Here is a 24,639-nt window from a genome sequence, read left to right as displayed (position 1 = left end):
TGAGCTGTGTGATTTAGATCCTTCTGACAAGAAATTCACTTAAGAGCTGTAATATCTCAGTCACGCCAAGTGGTGATGGGATAAATGTGAAGGCTAAGGCAATTTGCCCCCCAAATGCCATAAAGCCAAAATTAATTAAGAGGAGTTAACAATGAAAGGTCCTTCAAATTACTTCAAAATAGATAACTCGTATAACTTAATGGAAGTGCCGTTTAAAATGCTAATGCCATTATGCTGTACGTTTTTAAAAAAAAAAAAAAAAAAAAAAAAACAATCCTGCAAGCCTAAGGAAAATGTTCTTCACCTGCAGATTAGTCTTCATCCCACACAGGGGAACACTTAACTGATCAGAGCTCAGCGGCAGCAGTGTCAGTGCCATCCCACGTGCTGCAGCCAGGCATGCCTTTCTTCCTCTTGCAGCCCTTGCATGCCAATGAGAAGGAGCATGAGGAACTAAATAAAGGAAACAGCTGTCCCGCTTAAACCTCACTCCCTCTTTTGAGGTACTTGTCATGCTATTTTGTTTTAGGGTTTTGGTAGTATCCAGAACTGTAGCTGTAAGAAGCCATATTCCCACCTGGGGATATCTGGAGGAAAAATAATACTTCTGTTCGAGGAAGGTAGACAGAAAAAGCAAAGCTAGGATCTTGTCTATTCCAAAGGTAAATTATTCCAGGTTAGTTAAGGTAAGGTTAGGAACTACCACAACCTTAAAGTCTCGAAGAAAAAGCCTGTCATCTCTCATTGCGTACAAGTGAAAGGCAGATAGCGCAGCTGTTTGGCAGTGGAAATAGAACTTGAAGTCACTGACGAATGAAATCGTTTCTGTTTCTCCCTGCTGCCACCTTGCCTTATTTTATGATTCATAAGGAAAGCCTAAGAGGTTGCTGTTCTTTTAAAGGAGGAAAGGAATTGCTTTGCTTTGTTTTTTCTCCCTTCCTCTCTTAAACCAATGTTTCTTGGGGGTGTTTTGTGTTTTCTTTTAAGGAGAAAATGCCTAGAATACATCAGGTATACATTTAGAGGTTTTATATTCCTTGATTGTCCATTTTAAGCTACAATAATACTCCTTAAAAGAGTGCTGCGGTGCCTGAAGCCAACAGATATGCCATCAGAACGTACCAGCTGAGAAATTTAGGATCAAAACGATACCCTGAAAGAAAGCACAGTTTAGTTTCATAGTAACAGAGGGCACAGTACAAATGTACTGAGAGCTATATTCATTTTACTCTAAGAAAAGAGAACTTCAGGCTGAAGTATGTGACGTATGAACAGGATCATGAATTTATGAGGCTAGTTCTGGCTGACTTGAGATCAAGGTACATATAATAACTTAAACCAGCTGAAGATCTTGCACGTAGTTAAATACCTTCCTTGAAAAGAGTTCAAAGATTAGACACATTGTTCCTCAGTAGGTGATTTTGCATCTGATTTACCCCAGTGTCTCTGGTTTCCTGGATTTAAGAGTATTTATTTCTGCCCATCTATCCTGATAACAGTCAGGTAGTATTTCCCTGAAATTTAACACTTCCCAGGACGGACAGGGCAGCTGACACCTTTCACAGGCATATTCAGATATTGTGCAGATTCAAGGAGGCCATAATGCCGTCTGCTAATCCCAAACCCAGGAACTGCAGAACAATGAAGCTAGAAACCTGATTGTTTCTATAGAACATCCTGGAGTGGGGAGAGTGAATCTGTGCAAACAGGGTGAAGTCTCTAAATTTTGGATTACTGAGGATCTTCATCATAGCTGGCAGTGATGGAAAGCCAGCTGGATACAGGATCCTACAGCACTTCTTACAATGTTGGTTTTGGTCTAGTTTCTCCATTTGCCTCATTGAATTAATTGTCCCTTATGCATATTCCTGTCAGAAGGGTGTTTTGTTTTGTTTTGTTTTTTTACTGAATAACATTTCTATTTCTAGTTCAGGTTCCTGAATATCACAATCAGAAAGAAGTTTCTCTCCTTTTCTTCTTGTCTTTGAGGATTTATGCAGTTTTTCTAACATTGTTTAGCCTTCCTTCTTTAATCAGTCTCTTAGCCCCCCTATTGTGCTTGTCCTTCTCCGAATGTCTAATAGTTTGTTAAGCCAACTTTGAAATACCTCTGAAATAAAATGTCCATAAGGAACCAACCAAACTTTAAATTTGATTAAATAATATTTTGAAATTAAGAGATATTTTTTTCTTTACCTGTTGAGGTATCTTCTGACTCATTAGGTTTACCTCCTAAATAAATATTTCCGTCAATTACTGCAAATTAGTCTTCTTTTTGGTGAAACTTAAGTCCATTCCCTATTGTAGTGCATTCTGAGAGGATGTGTGTTCTTGATCTAAACATGCTTTATCTACCTGGGCTACCAGGGTAGCAGCACTCCCCAGACATGGGTGAGACCCAGAAGTCTGGTACTGTTTAGAAGAAGCACAATTAGCATTTTGGAAAAGGTGAAAGCAATATCTGTATGTTCCAGTGAGCAAATATCTCCTTTTGAACAGTAGATAGTATGATTTCTGGCACTGTGCAGATTGTAAATTCTTACCTGGAGTCTAGACAAAGCATGCATGTCAAAGTGATGCTCCAGACAGCTTATGAGGGTAATAACTATTCTTTCAAATGTCATTCAATTTAGCTGCAAAAATCATTAAACATTCTCAAAATCCCAGTTACAGCCTATTTACCATTGAATTGTTGCCTACAGTTAGCAGTTAATTCAAAGATAGGCAAGATTATATCAGTATGGGGATTGAATAATCCTTTGTATCCTTCGAAAGTAGGGACATTGAAATAAATTGATTAAGAGGGTGAGATTCCACGTTGTGCATAGCCAAGGCTTATCCATTATTTGTACAGAGAACCTCAGAAATTCTCAGCTTTCAAAACTGTTTGCCATTCATCTCAAATTAAAGAGATTAAAGAGTTTGCCATTGCAGTATTGAAACTGCCAAGTAATAAATCATCATCTGATATTTATAGCCCAAAATTAAGACTGGTGACTCAGACACACCGCTGACCGTTTAGTAGTGAAGTCCTAATAATCCAATCTCGAGCAGTAGGGAAAGGAATAGCTTTCTGATGTGAAGTCAGACAAGTAATTTCCTATTTAAAATTTGATTAGATAAAATCTTTTGAACATGTGCTTGTAAAGGAACAGCCTGTTTAAATATGTATACTGCTGCAGCACATGCTGTACGCTGTTACGACTAAAGCCAGCACAAAGAACATTTGCAGTAACCTGAACAACGTGCTAGGGGAGGCACAGCGCCCAGGGCTAAACTCTATCAGGATAAATCTCCTACACAATGGAAGCATTAGAGCTGATGGGGGAAATGCAGTTTTCTTCCAAAAAAAAAAAAAAAAAAAGAGAGAGAGAGATTGAAAAGGTATCATTTTCCAAAACAGAAACATTTGGTTACATATACAAATGGAAGAACATTAATTTGAGTTGTTTTTTTTGTTTGTTTGTTTTGTTTTGTTTTTTAAATACAAAAGGGAAAATACAGATTCAAGCTGGAATATTTTGCTACCTACAAAAAAAAATAAAAATCAGAGTTGTTAAAGCCATCTAATAAGCTTGCTATTTCGATATTTCTAGGCAGAAAAAATCTTCTTGATTTAATAGCATTATATTACAGAAATCAGAAGAAGGAATAAAGGAAAAATAATAATAAAATCACACTGAGATGTGGAGTTTGCTCTAATTCTGACCCAGTAAACTGGGAATGTTGCCTTTGACTTAAAAGATCAAAATTTGAGCAACGACTGAAGGGTCACATCCTGCAGCCACAGCCATGCTGTGCATCAGTGTCCCCCAGCAGCAATGCTTGTGCCTGAGAGGCTGCCTGGAAAATTCCTGCTCAGGATGAAGGGCAACAGTGAGGCCTGGCCTGTGCCAACACACAGCAAATGGCAGTGTTAAAGAGTTTGGGTGAAGTGACACTGTCTTTTGCTCATATCCTGGTTTATGTAATTTACAGAGCTCATGGCAGCATCTCAAAATCAGCTATTGCGACTAAAGCCCACTGTCAAAACTGGGATGCTGTCCCACTTCAAGTTTAGCTACAGAATCCCCTTACAGCAGTTCAGTATAATTGTAGCCAAGCTGGAACATTTTTATCACTCATCATAAAAAGGCTTTGCATAATAGTCCTGGGAATTGAAATATTCAAATTACATTCGCACATTTTGAAAATGATTATTTTTGAAAGCGACCAACCGCTCAGGTTCACTGAAAGTTAGTTTTTTATGTTTCTTTTCATAGACACTTTTTTTTTTTTTTTTTTAGTAAAACCTTAGGGCCTGTATTGTTTTGAACCTGTGGTGTGCAGAACATAGTCAGTTGTACGTGGTGCTCTGGTAGGTAACTGCTGAACTTGTGTTCCTTCCAGTGGACCTAGGTGGGGGAATCGGTCCCGTAAGTCTCTTGGCTTGCCCCTGAGGGCCAGTTTTCTGCTCCGCTCCTCCTCTCCTCGGCTGGGGGCACACGGCATTCCTGTTCAGCTCTCCTAAGGCTGTCCGTTTGTCCAGGCTGCAGGCAAGGCTGCTGCTGCCTCCCCCAGCTGTCCCCAGTGGCACCAGGACAGGGTCACCACCATCCTTGTGGTGGTGAGCACAGATCTGCCTCCCCAGCCCTCCGGGTGTCATCTGAGGTATGAAATTGGGCTGGGCTCTGCCTGGGACTGTTTTTCCACAGCTGAGGAAAAACTGGGCATCAACAAGGGCTTGTGGGTGTAGCAATGCCTTCGAATCGCTTTCAGCTTGAATGTGGAAGCCTCTCCAGGCAGTTGCAGAGCAGCTCCGCTGATGGGCACCACCACAGGCGTGACATTACTCCTGGCAGCGCTGAGTGCACAGTGTTGCCTGGTCAGGAAAGCAGCAGCTTCGCAGGAATCCCACCTGTCCAAGGCCAGCCACTGCACCCGCATGTCCTCGGGGACCTGGACCTCTCTCTTTCCTTCTCTTGCTCAAACACGCAGACACTTGTGCCCCTGGGAACACTCCCTGGTGTGTGGTGTCCCCTGGGGCCTCCTGATCCGGTGAGATGGGGAATGTGGGGGTTTCCTGGAAAAGCCTGCTTCCTGCTGGCTTCTTTTGTGCTTGGAGGGGGCTCCTGCGCTTGTGAGCAGCGTGTCAGATCCCACTGAAGGCAGGGACTGAGGGTGAGCAGCTCTTGTCCCCAGCGACTGCTGGATGTGCAGTGCTACCTGGCTGGGCAGGAAGCTGCTGTCTCCAGAGTGTTAGAACACTTTGACTCACTTGACGTAAACGCCGCATGGATATCGTGAACTGGAAAGAGCTTTATCAAAAAAAGCGCTTTAATCATATTCCAAGGTCCTGTGACATCTCAACAGATCTTGACAGCTTGTCAGTAAATGAAACAGGTGCGTGACACTAATGGGGACACAACAGCAGTTCGGTATCATACCCAAATGCATCGCCAGGGAATGCCCGGTGGGAGTCTCCCCATTAATCCCCAAAAAACGAGACATCAATGTCCAGACATGAGAGTAAAAAATCACAGTTCTTTTGATTTAATGCAGAAGCCTAAGTACTGTCAGCTGAACTTCCTACTTGAAAATCAGTGTGCGTACTCTTTGTCAAGAAAATTTGCATAATCTGCGTCACAACAAAAATTGGAAGTGTATTGTATCAAAGTAGAATTGAAATGAAATTTTTAAACTGCATATAAATAACAAACGTTTTTGCAAACTGTATGGAAATATATTGCAAACTATGAAGAAGCCTGCTCTTTAAAGAAACAAATATGCAACCGTGGAAAATATTATTATATCTGTATAAATGCACTAAAAAACCATCAATCTACACAAAATACCAAAAGAAGGTCTTGTAAGAAATAAGAAAATTATAAATTCCTGGAGGACAATTTTCTTCCACAGGTTATGCAAACATTGTGTATGCTTCAAGTAAAGTTGCATTTTATTAAAAATGTAACTCATGATAAAATAGAGGTAACATTTGAATAGTAATTTAGAATCTATATTATTCTCACCTGATAAAAGGATATTGAAAAAATGAATTGAACTAACACAAGTGTATCCAATATGCATGAAATTTCTATTTAGTCTATAAAATGCAGAGCAGAGAGATAGTAGCCATTTCCCAGTACTATAATTACTCTGTCACCATTTGTAAAGCATTTATGTAAAGTATAATACTTGTGACTAGCCATGTGCAAACTCCCTGCATCTTTTTAAAAATCAAACCATTGATTTCAAATCCTTTACATTGTGCTGATATTGATGAGGGCAATGTAATCCATCACTACTTCTATTTTATGTAATCAGTCTCTTACTTCTATATGTATTCTTTTTAAACAGACTTATCTATTCTACACACTACTTTAATACTGTAATTTTTAAAGAGCAGCAGACTATTAAAAACCAGGATCCTGGTTTATATTTTACTGATGCCACAAAGAAGGCTTGAACATTGGAACAGGCATATCTTTGCTTAGGGCTTCTTTCTTCTTTTTTGCGGTCATGTGCATTGATTTTTGTGGGGATTACTTCTGATATGTTTCCCTGGAAGAACCTTAGTGTTAAATCTTCACGATGATCCCTTTTCTGTGCTGGCCATAGCTGTTTGAAACTAGATAAATGCTAACAAGTTTAGAAGGTAAATAGTAAAAAAATAAAATTTCTTCCCTAGCAAGTGTTCAGGTTCTCTGCTTTTATTTTATTCATGCATCACACATCTCATTGATTACTGAGATTTGGGATGTGGTCATCAATTAACTTCTGAGACAAAAGGCTTTCCCCTGCTAATCTCTTCTTTGGGAGTGGCCTCTTTCATTTGCAGGAACAGGCCATGTATCTGTGCCCTTCTCTGAGCTGCAAGGCAAATCTCAGCATGGATGTACGCCTGCTCCTTGGGCAGGTCTGCCAGCATAGCAAGGGCAAGGGGTAAGTGCTGTGAGGAATGGTTTGCAAGATCAGAGATCCAGGGCATGTCAGCAAGCACGTCATTGGAAAGCAGATGCGAGCTCGGTGTCCCTGTACTCTGCTCCCACATAGCCTCACTAGTATGGCATTAGTGATCCTGATCTAGTGATCACAGCCCTCAGCAAGGCTTAATAGCATGCAGTCACAGCTGTGTTAAACCCAGTAATGAGTTGGTGTGAAGCATGGCAGGATAAGCTCACAACTGCCTGCAACAGCATGTCTCCATACCTTCGGTTTGCAAAATAAGCAGATGTGTAATCTGTTTTCTCCTGGGGTCTTGTATAATTCTTGGTTATCATAACCGTGTTATAGACAGACCACGTGAGCGCTGCCGTCTTAGAATGTAAGGCTTTTGTTCTTGGAAGGTGTTAAGATATTATGAGCTTAAGGAGATTTGTCCTGAAAAGAATTTATAGAGAAGAGCCCGGTGTTAATGCCTTAAAATGCCCGTCATCAAATGTGTGACTGCTAAACTCTCAGACAGTATGTGGTAATGTAATAGCTGATGAATCAGCACACCTTTTTCTTGGAGATACCATTTTAATACTCTTCACATTCTTCCCTAGGTTGAGGTAATGCACGTTTGTTACTCAGTGTTAAGGAAAACTAGTTGTCATAAGTTATGGATAGTTTTAATTTGATTGTTAAGTCATACAATATTTGAATACTCTTTTAATGAAAAACATGAAAATGTGATGGAATTAAATAATTACAGATTAGAATTACACTGGGGCGATATTTTATTTGACTTATTGTTAATGTATACGTTAGATTTAGAGACACAAATACTGCAACCGACCAGAACAAAAGTATCATTTCACAATAGACAATAGGAACTGTTTGCCAGAAATCCAAATTGTGCATATAAATTTACAAGGCCTCTACATGAGAATCGATCAGATACTTGTAGTATGGTGTAGCTGGTAAAACAGCTGTGTGCACAGTAAAATAGCTACATGGCTGCAGTCATCTTTGTTTCCTGTTTGATCTAATAGCTTGTAAAATAATGTTAGGAGTAAATCCCAGGAAGTGGGGAGATGCATGTGGTTAGGGGTTTCTTGAGGGCTTCAGTTTTGACAGTTTCTTGAGGGAGAAAATGATCTGTTCTCATGGCCAGAACCAGATGTGTGTGCATCTGTGGATTAATTGTACTGAGGATGGCTTTATTTTGAATAGTGCTTGAAACTATCCAGGCTATTGGGGGGGATGGTGTGGTTATATTTCTGTTTAATTAAATACATCATCTTTGAGCTGACTAATAAGAGTTTCAGAGGAGCGCCTTAGAAAGGCTAGGGGTATTAAACACCAAAGGCATTTTTAGATCCACAGGGTAGGTCTAATTCAGTGTTGAACTGTCCCCAAACAGTATTACAAAGGGTTTACATTTTCTCCAGCACTGGATAAGACTGGAGCCCCAGAACACATTATTCCTTCCCAAAATAACACGCTCCTTCACCTGGCAACTAATAAGAAATCTGTGGAGAACTCCCACAGACATTGCTTCTTGTCATTTCTCATGGGTAGTTGTGAGAAATACTAATAAAAAGAAAAATATCTGCTAAGTTTGCTTCTTTTACAAATCCAAATCTTCCCTTTACTACAGTCTGTCAAAAATTGCAGACTATTAGCATGCCAAGATGTTAATGCAGCTCCCCAGGACCTGTCATCTCGGTTAACTTCAACTACGTACCTGCTGTCAGTGTTTTCATCTTTTCTTTGAGTATGTATTAAAATATCACACAAGTTTTGAGTACAGTAGTACATTAGCAAAAAAATTAATTGGTACATGTAATGAAGAACACACATTGGTATTATGTGCTATATTAAAATAAAATTACCTCCAACTTTAAATAATATTTCTTTGAAAATTTAGAACAGGCCATCTTTGAAGGCAAGCAGACATGGCCCCTTGCCAAAAGAACAATCAGATTTTCTGCTGCAGAATATATAGAAAATCATAACAAACTTAATTACCTGTTACCACTGCTAAAGGCCCTTCATATCTTAGCACTCTTGAGATTTAGCAGATTCTATCACATCTTCCCGATTAGCAATTCTGACTGAGAAATGAAACAGTCAGATTTAGTGAAATATAAAAAAAAAAAATCCATTTTTAAAGATGATAATATGTGAACAACCTCAATTTAAGATGGTTTAACTGCTTAGAAATGTTTAAAATTCAGTGTATTTTCTCATTCTATATGCTCTTTTTTGTGCTATGGGAATAAATATCAGTATAGTTTTAATTTTCTTAATTTTTAGGGGATAAAGAGCTTGAGTTTGTTGTTTGTTTGTTTGTTTGTTGTTTTTTGAATATATATATATACTTTTTTTTCCTCACAAAAAGCTTAGTACAATGATCTCTTCTCACAATGTCTAGAGTCCAAGAATCTATTTGTTATTGAAAATCCCTTAGTTTTCCCTGCAATTCTTGGGCACTTCTGCGATCCCGGTGTGTGTTCAGATGTCAGAAGCCTCCCATCGGTGCGGTGCTGGAGCAGGTGCTCTGCAGAGCAGATCCTCCTCAGGAGAGCTGGCTGCAGGCAGTGGGACAGCGATTGCTGCAGAGGAATGGGCAAGGGGAGGGCAGAGGAATGCTGCAGAAGGAAAGGCTTTTATTTTAGCTGTGAAACTTCAGGCTGTTGCTCTCTGTTCTTTATTAACATTCCCTCAGTATTGCTTATGGGGATAAAAGTTAACTACTGGTTTTCTGGCTGTGTCTCAGAAGCTCAGTGCCTCGTGATTTAGATATTGGCATTTTTATTGGTAGAAAAGAATGTGTTCCACTGGGGCTCGGGACAGCAATAGGACGGCTGGTGTCCCAGTACCGCTCCTGCAGTGAGGCTGGTCCATGCTGTCGTGCATCCCCATGGAAGCGCTGCTCCTGGCTGGTCAGATCTCCCTTGGCAGCAGCTCTGCAGGCAGCACCCGCTGCCTCTTTGCTGGCCATGCACAGCCCCGTGTTCCCTGGCTGGGCTGACCTCCGTGCTCATCAGGCACCGCTTCCTGGAAGTGCTGCAACCAGATCACACGTAGGACCACGTTCGGTCGCAGTAACTCTATTTGAGCCTAATTCCCTGCTAATTCTCTGCAAGCCTTCATTGCCAATCAGAAATATCTTTGCAACATCCTCCAGACACCATCCTCTCCCTCAGTTTGAAAGATTCCAGTTTGTGAATCCTGGAGGTGTGCAGTGGAAGGAAACCCCTCACGCTCCAGCATTTGGTGCCAGCTCCCCCATCTCGTACCCTGCTGGCACCAGTGGCAGCAAAACCCACCACGGCCAAGTGTGGGGCATGGGCACCAGGGAGTGATTAGGACAAAGCTGTTGTGCATCAGGGATGGATTTTCCTGCTGCTTGTCTGGTTTGAAGGGGGAGAGGTGTTCTGTTCCGAGGGAGCAGGCTTGGGTGCTGCCAGCTGTGAGGCAAATCCCATGTTCGGTCTGCTGCTCAGCGTGGTGTGGTATCAGGTGATGTCCTATCAGAAATGGGTTCATGCCTCCAAATCACCTGTTCCTCTGCCTCTTAACCAAACAGCTTTCTGAGGAGTGCATTTTACAGATCCTCATGGATCTGCAGCCCTTGCCCTCGCTGGCCTGTCACTGTGTGCACGTGTGCTCACACATGCGCACATACCCCAGCCATTTTGCATGTTTGCATTCATGTGGGATTCTATTTCATTTCCTCCTTTCACCCATCTTCGACATGTGCTTATCAGCTGAACTGATTTCTGTTTGCTTTCCCAGCTGCATATTACCAGCTCAGATTTCTCAAACTTTAAAAAGTAACACTTGTTTAATTAAAAGGAGTTGCCAAACTGTCCCTAGAGTGCCAGATGCAATAACAGGAATCATCCTGCACCTCCTTGCTTTTCTTCTCCCTTCTCTAAGACACCTGACAGCAACCAAGAACAAAATCAGCACTGGTAAGCCTATGAAAGAGAAAAAAAAAAAAAAAAAAAAGTAGAGAAAAGCAGCACTGCCAGGGAGTCAGCCCCATAAAATGAGCTGCAGTGTATCAGTTCATCTTAAAAAAAAAAAAAATAAAAATACAACAGACCTCCCTGCTTCATTTACCATCATATTCATAAGTGTCAAGTGTCATCTTTATTGCTCTGTCATATTTGATGTTGTATTTTTAATATTGAGAAAGCTATCATAAAGGCTATCACAATACTTAAACATGGCTATGAAAGTGAAAAATTGATTTCTCTATAAAAGTGGATTCTCTAGTGGAATTATGGCCCCAGTGAAAATGTACTCCATTTCAGCATGGTATAAGGTGTGCGTCTTGGATAGTGTGTTAATGTTATACCTAGACGTGTTGTCTGCAGGCACTGGACACAATCCTTCGGGTGTGCACAAATTAGATAAGGAATAATTCTTTTGTATAATAGTATCCCTTGTGTAGTTTTCTGTGCAGTACAATGAAATTAATTCAGCTTCTCTCCATGGAGCTTATCTTCTGTCCCAGCATTAGAGCATCCTTCTGCATTTTATATGGGCAAAAATATTTTCTAACGTCGTGTTGTTAGAAAGTCCAGCACTGGTCATTGACAGAGCAAGTTCAATTCCAGAGTCAACCCGTAACCCCATGTTTATTTTTGCACTATATTGCTCCCAGGTTATGTTGTACAAGGAAAAACCTAAATACACCCCAAAGCAACCTGGTCTGCATACAGTGGGGTGTGACAGTGGTTATCCTGCCTGTGGCAGAGTGCTTCTTGGAGCAAAGACCAGAACCAGGAACCCCACTCTTATGAGAGGTTTTGTACGTAACTTAGGTTATTTACAGTGTCACTGGCCTATAATTAAAATACCTTATTACTTAGGAGTCTGTAAGATCTTTTTGTAGCTTTCTAAATATAAATTGCCATTTAGCCTTTTGTTTGGGGGATTCATAACTGCTGTGGAGGCCTGAAAAGAGGAGAATCTCCACTGTTTACCTCACCCTGAAAATCTCACTGTGCAGTACTGGGACTTTGAGTCACCTTTTCCCGATGTTTCCAAAATCTGTTCTCAGCTGGCTTTGCCAGTCATCTTGTTCCAGCACTGGTCTTTTCATAGTGTTTTTCTCCCCACCTTGTCCTTGTCTCTTGACCTTTGCATGAAGAAAGTCTCACCCCTTTTCCATACAAACTTTATGACACGTTATGTAAGCTGTTCTTTAGTCTCCTTCTATAAGATGAGCTTTTCTCTCCTGTATTAACTCTTTTGTTCTGTTACCATCTCATTTATCCAGTCTTTTTTTGTAGGTGGTACTTGGAGCTGATGACCCCTCCACCTCATAGCAGAAATTCATCCATGCATTTCTTATTTTATTAAAACTTGGTATTTTATTTCCACCCTACTCCTTTGAATCCTCTTTTTGAGATCATCTAGTCTGAGGTTCTGATGCTTTGCTGTACTGGCAGTGTCTTCTGCCTCCAGGTCATTAAGTGCTAGGTTCAGAGTCCAGATTTTTTAATGAAAAATAATACTGAGACCTTTGAGAGTTTTTTCCTTTATTCCAGTACTCAGTAGTCCTCCGTACCGTGTTACCTATTGTTCCCCACCTTTCAACCTATCTTTACCCCTTTTTAAATTTCTGTATGCATGTCCTTTTTTTTCTATCTTGATTAGTAATGCCAAATTTGGCATCATACCAAATGTTGGTTTCTAGATCCAGTTAGAATAGATCTTTTTATCATCAAAGGAAGGATCTGCCTTTGATATTTCTGTGTTAACTTCAGAAGCATTTTCCGTTCACTTCCTCATCTGACGTTCACAGCTGCAAAACAGGCCCCAACCCTGCAAGCACCCCTGAAGGCAGCTGATGGCCTTCAGCTGCCTGTCTCCCCTTCTGTCTCACTCCTAAGCACAGGTACCATGTTTAGTATTTCCTGCTTTTATGGTATCAAGACCCATCTGATGGAGTTGTCAGAGTCCTCGCTACTTGATGCTCTCCTGCACTTTTCTGGGTTTTCAGAGTTTTCCCCTGAAGATTAATTTTCACACAGCCCTAGTGCCTTGGGACTCTTGGAGTTCTGCTTTTACCTGAGATGGCTTCGTTTCCCTATCCTCATTCCCAGTAGTGCTCTTAAATTTTCTCCCATCTCCAATACTTTCATCCTGATTTAAAACTGAAGTGACACATTTATTTAGTTGTGATCTAGATTATCTTTCATATTTCATCCCTGTCAGCAGTATCGCAGCTCCTCTTCTGTTTCACTGTTCTCTTTTTACATACACAGCTGCAGAACATTTTTGCCATGTGTTTTCCTATATTTATTGAGTCTCAGGTGGACTTTGGTATCTCACACAGTCCTTGATTGCCAGAATGTACTGACCCATCCTCTTCTCCGTTGTTTGCAGATGTTCTGCTTATTTCTGACATTCACTTGGGGTGGTCTTTTTCTCCAGTCAGATCCAGAGTGAGCTCCTATCCCTTGGTGCTGTCAGTCTTCTGTGTGACTCTGGCTGTCTGTGAGCCCCTACAGAGCCACGATCCTCTCACATGAATTCTACAGCTTCTCTCAGTAGGACAGCTGCTTGTCGGGACCCCGCAGGCACCAGCAGCCCTTACTAAGTGCTCTGTGCGGCCTGGCCTGGGACCCATCCCACCTGCCCTGGCTGTGGGCCCTGCAACCCACTTCCAGCTCCTGCCTGGGCCCTCAGACGTGGTTGGAGCCACCGGAGCTGGGCCACTTGCTGAATCACAGAATCACAGAATCACAGAATTTTCTAGGTTGGAAGAGACCTCAAGGTCATCGAGTCCAACCTCCAACCTAACGCTAACAGCCCTCCACTAAACCATATCCCTAAGCTCTACATCTAAGCGTCTTTTGAAGACTTCCAAGGATGGTGACTCCACCACTTCCCTGGGCAGCCTGTTCCAGTGCCTCACAACCCTTTCAGTGAAGAAGTTCTTCCTAACATCTAGCCTAAAACTCCCCTGGCTCAACTTAAACCCATTCCCCCTCGTCCTGTCACCAGGCACGTGGGAGAACAGGCCAACCCCCACCTCACTACAGCCTCCCTTGAGGTACCTAAAAAGAGCGATAAGGTCGCCCCTGAGCCTCCTCTTCTCCAGGCTGAACAAGCCCAGCTCCCTCAGCCGCTCCTCGTAGGACTTGTTCTCCAGGCCCCTCACCAGCTTCGTCGCCCTTCTCTGCACCCGCTCAAGCACCTCGATGTCCTTCTTGTAGCGAGGGGCCCAAAACTGAACACAGTACTCGAGGTGCGGCCTCACCAGAGCTGAGTACAGGGGGACGATCACCTCCCTAGCCCTGCTGGTCACGCTGTTCCTAATAAAAGCCAGGATGCCGTTGGCCTTCTTGGCCACCTGAGCACACTGCTGGCTCATATTCAGCCGACTGTCCACCATCACTCCCAGGTCCTTCTCTGCCTGGCAGCTTTCCAACCATTCCTCTCCCCGCCTGTAGCTCTGCTTGGGGTTATTGCGCCCCAGGTGCAGGACCCGGCACTTGGCCTTGTTGAACTTCATGCAGTTGACCTCAGCCCATCGGTGCAGCCTATCCAGATCCTCCTGCAGAGCTTTCCTACCCTCAAGCAGATCGACACACGCACCTAACTTGGTGTCATCTGCGAACTTACTGAGGGTGCACTCGATGCCCTCGTCCAGATCATCGATGAAGATATTAAAGAGGACCGGCCCCAGCACCGAGCCCTGGGGGACGCCACTAGTGACTGGCCTCCAACTGGACTTGGCTCCATTCACCACCTCGTTTGGCCCTGAAGCTGACTTGTTACCTTGCCTCTCCCCGATGCTCCGTGCTCGCCTTCCCCCTGCTCTCCAAGCCCACGTGCTCCTTCTGGGGGCTGCTGTGGAATTCCCTCCTGGGCTCTCCATCAGCTTATGAAGTGCGCCTCTTGAGCTTCTCTTAAAAAGCAGTATCTGGAGTTGGTGTAGTGTAGAGTCCATCACTGGAACTAATGGATTTATTTCATAATTCCTAGAGAGCTGGCACAGTCCTCCTGTTTGTAGTACAAAAAAGCACATTTCCGTCGCCTTCCCCCACAGCAACAACCAGCTTTCTTCTCCTGAAATATAACAACAACAACAAACAAACAAACAAAAAAACAACGCTCTTGTATGGAAAAGGCCCTGTTTTCCGCAAAACGGATATAAAAGAAGTAAGCCTAGGAATCTGTCAGTAATGTGATTTCCTTCTTCTCCCTTGTAACCAAATTGCTGTGAATTATGTAGTTTATGGTTTAAATACACTTACTGGGATAAAGCATAATGGCCTTAAAAGCAAAATGTTTTTGTTCTCTTAAGAAGGCTGTTCCTGTTCAGTGATGACAGGAATGGAGTACAGCAGGCTTGAGAAAAATGGTAAAATAGAACGGCAGCAACCAGGAGTAACCAAAATACATCTACTCTTGACAAGAGTGGGAAATCTTGGGGGGCAAGGGCAAGGAGGGGGAGACTGTGATGGGTACAGGGAAGCAGAAGAAACTTGACCCTAGTCTGAAAAGAAATCCCACTTCTCCAGTATTTCAATGATCAGGAAATACGGTGTATTATTAAGAGCTTTGTGGAAGAGAGATCCTTGAGGTCTCTTTAGTAGAAGTAGGCAAAACCACTAGGAAATGGAGAACCAAGGGGAGAAGTCTGTTTTGTTCACACAAAGAGCTTCATTTTGGTAGCATCTAAACATGCAGTTACAGCTTTGACTCTGGTAATGTTTTATAGCTAGAGTTATCCTGAGTTTTGAGTTGAAAGCCCACTTTGAACATTTTGTTTGTTTGTTTGTTTGTTTGTTTTTTAAAGGCACCAGCACTGCCCTTTAATCTGCTGTGCTTCCCTTAAGGACCACCTCAGCAGCACAGTTCTCGCAGTGTCTAGCGAGTGCCCTGATCATGGCCTCATATGTGCGTAGGCAGTGTAGGTGTGCTCCTTGTTCATGGGCTGCCAAAGATTCAGTGTGCCAGGCCGGGCACAGCCCAGCTGAAAGGAAGGACCGGTGTAGTGCTAAGTATATCACAAAAGATGGCCATAACTGAGGAGTAAAGTTGAGAGTGAGCGGAAATGCTTTTGACTTCACTAGTAAATCTGCACTTGTGTGCCTGATGGCCAGTTTTGAAAGTCTTCTCCTGATCTTTGTGGTATTTCCTTCCAAACAAACACAACTTTGTATTCCTTGGATAGTCTTCTCCAGCCCACCTACTTGCGTGGTATCCATTACAGCTGGATTGGAGCTCTTTAGCCTTTCATCTGTTTTTCTTCATTATGCCCCCAAGACTTGTTTTCTTAATTTTACAGCTGGAGAACTGGAAGAGACAGTCAGTGGGAATTAGGCCAGCCATTCTGCATGAATTGTTTTGCATTGGTTTTAAGTGAGTTTCTCTAAAATATAATTAAAAGCTTTATTGTTCCTTGATTAGTATGCTTCTCTGTTTATAGTATTATGCCACATTATCCATATTGTTCCTCGGCCATTTTACAAATATTTCTATGTTGTGTTTGTTTTGGCAACTGCTGCCAGATGTTGACTATATGAACTCTTCCCAGTTCTTCAAGAGCTGTGTTGCCATTCTGTCCAGGAGATGTAACTGTGCCAGGGTCCAGTAAGGCAAGGAACTGCAGGGTCACCCAGGAGGCCAGCCCTGTCTTGCAAGCAAGCCAGGCTGAAGTGATGAGGAGCCAAAAGGGGTCAGAGCGTGGGGTTTATACCTCCCACTGCCAGGACTGGCTATGCAGCCAGGTCTCCAGACCCTTGGCTGCCCACTGCATGCTGCCCATCACTGGAGCTTTAGCAAGGGAAGAGTAACGCTGGAGGAAAGGTGATAAAGAGAGCAGAATGACCAGCTGTGCGCATTTTAGAGTTTGGTCAGTAAGGAGGGCTGAAACAAAGCTGGGAAGGTGAACCAGGAATTTAAACATGTGCCTCAGTCTTGTGGAGCTTCAGGCAGAGGGGAACCTTCTCCATGGAAATCAGCCCAGGGGCTGGGACCTAGCCTGCCATCTGCCTTCTGCACAGCATTCATGGTGTTAAATGCTCTGGAAATGCGAAGGAGCAACACAGCAGCGTGGTGTTTTCAGTACTGTATGAGTATATAAGTGTGCAGTGGTTTTACTCAGGTGGGTGGCTGAGCTCCACCACAACTGCTCTCTCAGTCCCTGTCCTCAAAGGGGAAGGGGGAGAAAATACAGTGCAGACACCTCAAGGGTTGAGATAAGGACGGGGAAATCACTCAACAATTATTCTGACGGGCAAAACAGACTCAGCATAGGGAGGTAGTAAGATTTATTGCCTATTACTAACAAGCTAGAGAAGTGAGAAACAAAGAGTGAAAAAAAAGCAAAAGCACCTTCCCCCCATTCACCCTCTTCCACCTTCTCCCCGCCTAGCGGTGCAGGGGAACAGGTGAGTGGGGGTTATGGTCAGTCTGTAGCACTTCTTCTCCACAGCTCCTTCTCAGTCACTCTCGTCCCCTGTGCTGTGGGGTCCCTCCCACAGGATGCAGTCCTTGATGAACTGATCCTGCGTGGGCTTCCCACAGGCAGCAGCTCTTCCAGAACTGCTCCAGATACGGGTCTGTCCCATGGGGTCCATCCCTCAGGAACAAACTGCTCCAACCTGGGTCCCCCATGGGCAGCAGCTCCCCCTACATCCCCTGCTCTTGCATGGGCTACAGGTCTGGCCCTGAATCTGCTCCAGCAGAGGTCCTCCACAGGCCTCAGCCTCTGTCAGCGCAGGGCCACCTGCTCCCCCGTGGTCTCCTCCATGGGCTGCAGCATGGACCCCTGCGCCACTGTGGTACTCCATGGGCTGCAGGGGGACAGCCTGCTGCACCATGGTCCTCACCACAGGCCACAGGGGACTTCTGCTGCGTGCCTGGAGCACCTCTCCTCCTCCTTCTTCACTGACCTTGGCGCCTGCAAGGCTGTTTCTCACTCCTTTCGCTCTCCTAGCTGCTGTGTAGACAGTGTTTTTTTTAATTTGTTTGTTTTTTTACCCCCTGTCTTAAATCTGCTCTCACAGAGGTGCAAACAACATTGCTTATTGGCTTGGCTCTGGCCAGCAGCGGGGCCCTCACCTGACATGGGCATCTTCTAGATTCTTCTCACAGAAGCCACCCCTATGGCCCCCTGCTACCAAAACCTTGCCATGTAAGCCCACTACAAAGTGGTACTTTGAATTCCACAAAGTAAACTTCAGTGGAAATACATGTTTTAGGTCAAGCTTTTGAGTGAAGCGAATTGGCAGGGCTTGTACAACCAAAAACAAATCTGGTCCAGACCTTGTAATTTAAGATATATATTTGGCATATGACTACATTGTTGTGAAGTTTTAGGGGGGAGAACAACTGCTTTGTGTTCTCCCTTCTGCAGCTTACATAATCTTGTTTGGCACTTTGTGTGGCAGCTTCACGTCAGGAGTTCGAATCTAGTTTGTAATGTGTGACTGATGGTTTCTCTCTGGAGATGTGGGGAAAAAAAAAGGCAGTGGCTTAATTTCTTCTATAGATTTTAGGTTTTCCTTTTTCTTTAGATGTTTTACTCTGAGCTTCAAGGCAGAGAATCTATCATAAATGCTTTCTGTTTAGATCTGGACATAGGAAAACATGCTGGATAGTCTGAAATATGTGGCTCTGCAAGTACTGATCCCCTTCACAGACTCTGACACCTTTGAAATGACCTGTCTAGAGCTGACAGGAAATTTCAGGCTGCCAGGCAAAATGAATGGAGCAAAGCCAACAGAATCCCTTCTAGGCATCTGCACTTGCATGGAGTAGCTATCGCTCTGAGCTTTCAAGACATAAATTGGCCGCGAAGAGGTGTCAGCACACACCACTCTTTCTCTGGCCTGGTGACACTAAATCAAGCACTCGATTCCTTGCAGTGCTTTTCCCTTCACGGTGCTTCTGGTAACCGTCAGAAGTTAGAGTGAAAGAAGTCATCTGCTGCATTATGTTCATTTAAGATAGGCTCTTCCACTGAATGTCACATTAGAAACTATAACTTGATTGTTGCCAATTAACAGCCTGGCCATGCCCCTGCTAGCTACAGGAATTAGCAGTCTTTATTCTGCATCATTTGAGGTCTTTATATTGCTAATAGGCTGCAAGTAGAAGACCAGATAGCCCATTTGTGTGCTCTGAAGCACTTTCAAGTTAAGAGATCACTGTGCTGTTCAAATCAGGTATGTAAAATAAATCACAAAAGGTTTTTCAGGCTATAATTCAGTGAGCAAATACCATAACCCTCATTTTATTAGAGCAAGAAACTGATTAACAGACATTCTGCAACATGCCCAAAGCGACTCTGGAAGCCATCCCAACAGCAGATTCAGATTCCACAGCCAAACGCACAGACCATGACAGCTCAAGGTGAAGCACACGGCCAACACAGGCAATTGCAGAAGCTGAAATCTGCCACGGTACCCTCTGCTCATGCTCGGGAGTTCCCTCCAGAGGGCTGTGGAAAGGCAGATCTCCTCCCTCTCCCACCACCAACAGCAGCATGGCTCAGATCAGTACGTGCAGCTTCTCTCTTGCATAGTTGACTTTGCCTGTGAGCAAGCCCTGCTCACCAGGTGCCTGTGCGGAGGGCCAGCACCAGCCCAAGTGTGAGTGCAGGGCAGGGCCCGGGAGCTGTGTGGTTTGCCAGGACTCGCAGCCGTTGGGTTTTCCCCTTTCCTGGCACAGGCAGGTGTTTCCTGAAGCTCCGTCCCTCCAGGTGCTCTTCTCTTTAGGCCCTTCCCAGTCCATTTTCAGTCTCACATTGCTAATTTATTCTGTTTTTTTTTTGTCAAAAAGCTAAAATTAACAAACACTGATTTGTTCTTTTCCTGCAGTGGTTTAAAAACAAAAACCACAGCACAAAATAAACCTAAAATAATCTTATCTTTGGCTTGGTGTGCTGTAAGCAATGTTATGTTATTTAAGGGTCCTTTAAAGAACAGACTAAACAAATCACTGTTCCCTTTATATACACCCTTCAATTATATTATACATAGCCCATCTTTTTCCTATCAGTCATTGTTTTAGTTGTTGTTGATTTTTTTTTAATGATTTCCTCTTAAACATGTTTAAACAGGCTGTGGTCTACGTTTTGGCATTGCCGTGAGCCCCACATGTGGCACTGCATGTAATTACACAGCTTTCGGAGCAGCCACCAGTCACTTTGGCTGTGCTGAGGGCTGAGCTGTGTCCCCTTGGGCTGCATGAAGGGAGGACTCTTTCCCCATTTCTGTTGGGAGGAAAGGGTACTGGGGGAACATCTTCAGCCAATTCACGCTTGACAAGGCTCTCAGTGAACGGGAGACTTCAGAGAGGACTTCTGTCCTTTCCTTTCTGGACACACTACGCTAGCCCATGCCATGGTTTTTTTGTGTGTGTGTGGTTTGTTTTTTTTTTTCTGCTGAAGATATCTTATCAAGAGCAGAACTGTTTGTGTATAGGCCTCTGTAAAATACTGGCTCTCTAGGGAAGTGGAGAGAAGAAGCTGCAGGGGCTTGTAATGCCCAGATGGCAAGGATTTGTTTCCCTTCTGGGACTTGCTAGCTGTTTCTCTTGCAGAGCTCATGAGATCTGAACAGAGAAAAAGGATGTCCAGCTACTTGTTCGGTGCAATACTCGTTTGCATATGTTTAGTGTTTGCTTTAAAATGAAGTGTGTTCATTTGCAATATTTCTGTTCCTTAATTAGGTTTACCGATTGCTAACAGGAAGAAACGTGTTCCTTGGTTTTAGGCTTTAGGAGCAGTTTATGAAACAGCCTGTGGAATAAATCTTCTACCGTGGAGTTTCTCTAGCATGGAGCAGCTTCTCTAAAGTTGTAGGGCTAAAACTGTAATACATAGTCTGTTTTCCAGATACTGGATAACTTCTGGCATCTGAAGGCAGGTTTGTTTTTTTTTTCTTTTTTCTTTTTTAATTACAATAATTGACATCAGAGAGATACAGATAATGAATGTAATCATGCTGTATAGGGCTGTCATTTTTGTTGGTTTTTATTCACTCAGACCAACTCTGTGAAGCCAGTTCCAAAAGATATGCTGATTTTAAACATCAGTAAAAGCTCAATCTAGAAACTTAGCTGATAAAATCATTACTTTTTAAACTATGAATAAACGTGAGTGCTTTGGGAAGATACTGTATCAATAAAGCTAGACTTCTCTAAGGCTGGTACTATACAAAAGGTCTTGTAACAACAGATGTACTAATTGGTATTTGGGAATAGGTTTTAATTTCTCTTTTCAAAGTCTTTTGAAGCTGCTTGTATTTGTTGCTATTCTGAGGCTTCAGTTTATTTTAAGCATCTGTGAAATGTTATGAGTTCTTTTGCTTCCTTCTAGAGTACATTTGCCCTCCTGCTTGATTTACGCTGCAGAGTCTTTTTTTTCCTGGGGATTGTGTCACCTCAGGAATGTAAGTGACTGTGTGATGGATGCGGTGGCCAAGGCTTGAACGTGCAGCTAATCGGAACCTGTTTCCTTATCACTGCCAGTGAACAAGGATGCTTTTTCCTTGCCTCTGCAAGCTCACATTGGCCATCACAGTCACTGAGAGCAAACAGATTAGTGATGTGTCCCTGGCTCAGTCTGCAGCCTGCACATCTAGCCAAAGACTAGACAGACAACTGTGCTGATTCAGAAGAAATACATTTAATGTCAGAAAGCCTGAAGGGGAAAAGACTGAACACACAGCACAAATCAGAGTAGTTGGCAACACTGTTGGTCTTGTTCTTTTGACTTCCTAAATGCAAAACCTCCAGAGTAGCCCTGTAGGATGGGCTGGTTATCAGAGCTTCAACCAAGGCTGGTGGTGTTTCTCCTTCCAGTTAGGATGGACATCACAAGTAACAGTGTAAAAGAAATGCTGCAATGAGGTGCCTGTATAATCCAAGCCAGAGTTTCCAAAATGTGGTGCCTGGCCATCAGGCCCCTTAAGAAGAGGCTGGGGGGAGCTGACTGCAGCTTGAGTGCTGGATTTGCCTTCCCAGAAGCACAAGAGCAGTGTGTAACATCTGTGATGTCCAATACCCTGCAGCTGCCAGGAGGCTTGTGGTTTCCAGTGTGGAGGGGGATGCCTAGGCCCCTGTGACTGAGAAAGATGCTGGATCTCTAGCCAGTTTTTCTGTTAAATTGATGCTACCCTTTTGGGATAAATAACTGCACTGCATTGCATTAAAAAAAAGGCTTTTGTAATGGTTAAGAAACTTTTTAATAGTGTGGGCTCAGCAATCTGCTCCATAGCCAGATGGGCTGTGTTTTTAGTGCCAGAACCATTTTCAGTCCTATCAATGAGCAATTATTTAAAGAATTGCTCTTTGTTTTTAAGATGCATCTACTATTAATTCGGGACAGGGAATACTTCTGATCACATCATGGTGCCATTTGAAATTAAATTATCAGCAAGCTGAAGACATTTTAGTTGGGTTGGAAATCACTCTATGTAGTGCTGGTAGAAAGTGCAGAGAGAAAATCTCTGTTGCGTAAGTGTGATTTTGAGGCTGACACATTTTGGAAGAGGACTCCAGTGCTTTGACCACAGGCAAAACCTCAGCTCCTTCTACCAGTGCTTGAGTTTTGAGCGCTGGCAAGGGGGTTGGTAGGGAGAGATTATACCTCTATGGTCACCACCAGGATTTTCCTTGTTTATCTCTTTGTACCAAAGCAATCCAATTATCAGCTAAGAAAGCATTTGGTCTTACTAACTTAGTTCTGGTAGCTGAAATTATACATTATGGTGTACCTTTGTGTGCTTCTGATTATTTAACCTGAAGATGATTCCCCTTGTAGAAAGAGTTGCATCGTCGCAAAGGAGTCTACATGCTGTGACTGCTATATGTAAAGAATGGGGAATAAGCTGCCCTTTTTTACTGTCCCTGTGATCGTGTGAGGGCCTCTGTCCAGGCTGTTTTGCTGCAGAGTGACCCCCCTAACCAGAAGAGATTCTCAGTGCAAGGGGGTGCATGGGGCAGATTGGAGAAATAGCATCTCTTTTTTGCAGTATGTTACATGAACGGTGGAAAAAAAACCTCTCAGTTTTGTCACAATTAGTGCATTTTCTAATAATTTAAAAGCTTGAATTACTTACATGTGGAGCTAAAATAGCTCTAAGTGCACTTTTATTGCCTGGCCCTGCAGCTGCCATTTACAGGTTAACAGCCCTAATGCTTCTAAATAATAGCAGAAGGAGTATATGCAGTACAATATTAGAAAATGATATATGTCTTGTTATTTGGACACAAGTAGAGCACTAAAAGCCCTGTTCTATTTTCTACAGGATATTTTTTTCTGAAATCTCTGGTTTTAAAATATCTTCCAGTGGACTAGTTAACACTGAGAGGCCTTGAATGTGTAAAAATGCTGTTATATAAATCATACGATTAAGGAAATTAAACTTACATTTGCAGTAGATGGCTATACATACATTTTGGTCTATCTTAACATCCAGAGTTGGTTTCTAGGTTTTTCTGGGACAAGAATATTATTCTTGCTTTTTCTCTTGCATCCTGCCTTTTTGATGTATTTAAGAAATTAAAGTTTGGAAATAATGCACTGCAGGAGAAAGCTCTGATTGAGATATTCTGCATGTGGGAAAACAGGAGAGGTGCTAAAAGTACCAGTGTATATTTTTTATCCTTATTATTTAAAAAATAAATAAATGTTAGGCCCCTCAATTTACTTATGTTCAAGAATGCCAGAGTACTTCAGTGGCAATAATCTCCCTTTTCTAGATAAGGAAAATGAGGCACAGGGGCGAAGTGGCTTGTTTCAGCTCACACAGCTGGCAGGAGAGATGCCAGATCTCTCCACCCACATCCCTCAGCGCTGGCCTTCTTCCTGCCTGCATTGCAGCCTTGTGGTTGCCTCCTGACAGCACAGGGGCTGCAGGGTAGAGGCTTTTGCCCTTCTGGAACCAGTGCTCAGTGGCTGATCTGCTTTATAGACAAAAAAAAAAAAACACAGCCTGAACTTTCAGCAAGTGCTGGCTATTGCTTAATATATTCACAGAGATTCACTGATCTTCCCTCTATGCACCTATTTTAAACTTCATAACCACCTTTTCAAATGCAGAGCTTGTTTCATACTTCTGGCTGGTTGGAAAATGTGCTGCTTTTAGATTTTAACTAGCCCCATAAAGTTAATGAATAATCAAACCCCAAAAGGTTTAAATCAAAACATTTCCTTATAAAAAGCTGTGTGGTGCCCCAGCAGGTGTGTCTCATGCACTTACCTTCTGTCAAATGGCACCTGTACCAGATTCTCCCTCCTGTGATGCAATAAGCCTTCTCCTCTTGGTAAGTGGCTTTTGTCTACTCTAAAGCACCAAAGCAATGGCTGCAGTCGCTCTTTTTCAGAGAAAGGTCCATGTCTTCCACCAGTAATAATTTTGGATTCTATGCTGAACTTAGTCAAAGCCTGCCCTTACCTGATTTTAGTTTAAGGAAACAAAAAACCTTCCCACCAGACTTATCTATGTATCTCTATTTATATATACATTTTTATTTTTAACTTTTTATAGAAATGAAACAGCATCCTGAAGCTGTAGTGCTGGGCTTTGAAGAAATCTTGTCTAGTTGCCTACTCTTTTGGCTTGCTATGTTTGACTCCTGGAATTGTTTTTACAGGTCTCTGAATCAGTAGTGGGACTTGGTTTTTTTCACTATCCCTAATACAAAATCATGTCTTAAACTGAGGAATTAGCACTGCAGCTG

At 42.9% G+C, this 24,639-nt stretch overlaps 1 protein-coding gene across 7 annotated transcripts in view; it reads left to right on the top strand.

Annotated features, from left to right (window-relative positions):
- LOC311441093 (glypican-5-like) overlaps window positions 1-24,639 on the top strand; it is a 410,588-nt gene that overhangs the window by 326,122 nt on the left and 59,827 nt on the right. The window contains exon 9 of one of the 7 annotated variants that reach the window (XM_084528740.1): window positions 4,390-4,713. The exons of the other annotated variants lie outside the window; for them this stretch is intronic. Within the exon in view, the coding sequence (XP_084384866.1) occupies window positions 4,390-4,439 (50 nt within the window). The 3' untranslated portion in view covers window positions 4,440-4,713. Of the gene's footprint in view, window positions 1-4,389; window positions 4,714-24,639 lie in introns of those variants that run through there. 7 annotated transcript variants of the gene reach the window in all.

This window comes from Aythya ferina (genome assembly GCF_964211825.1).
Source record: "Aythya ferina genome assembly, chromosome: 9".
NCBI classification, from domain to species: Eukaryota; Metazoa; Chordata; class Aves; order Anseriformes; family Anatidae; genus Aythya; species Aythya ferina.
This window is presented reverse-complemented; position numbering and strand designations above follow the sequence as displayed.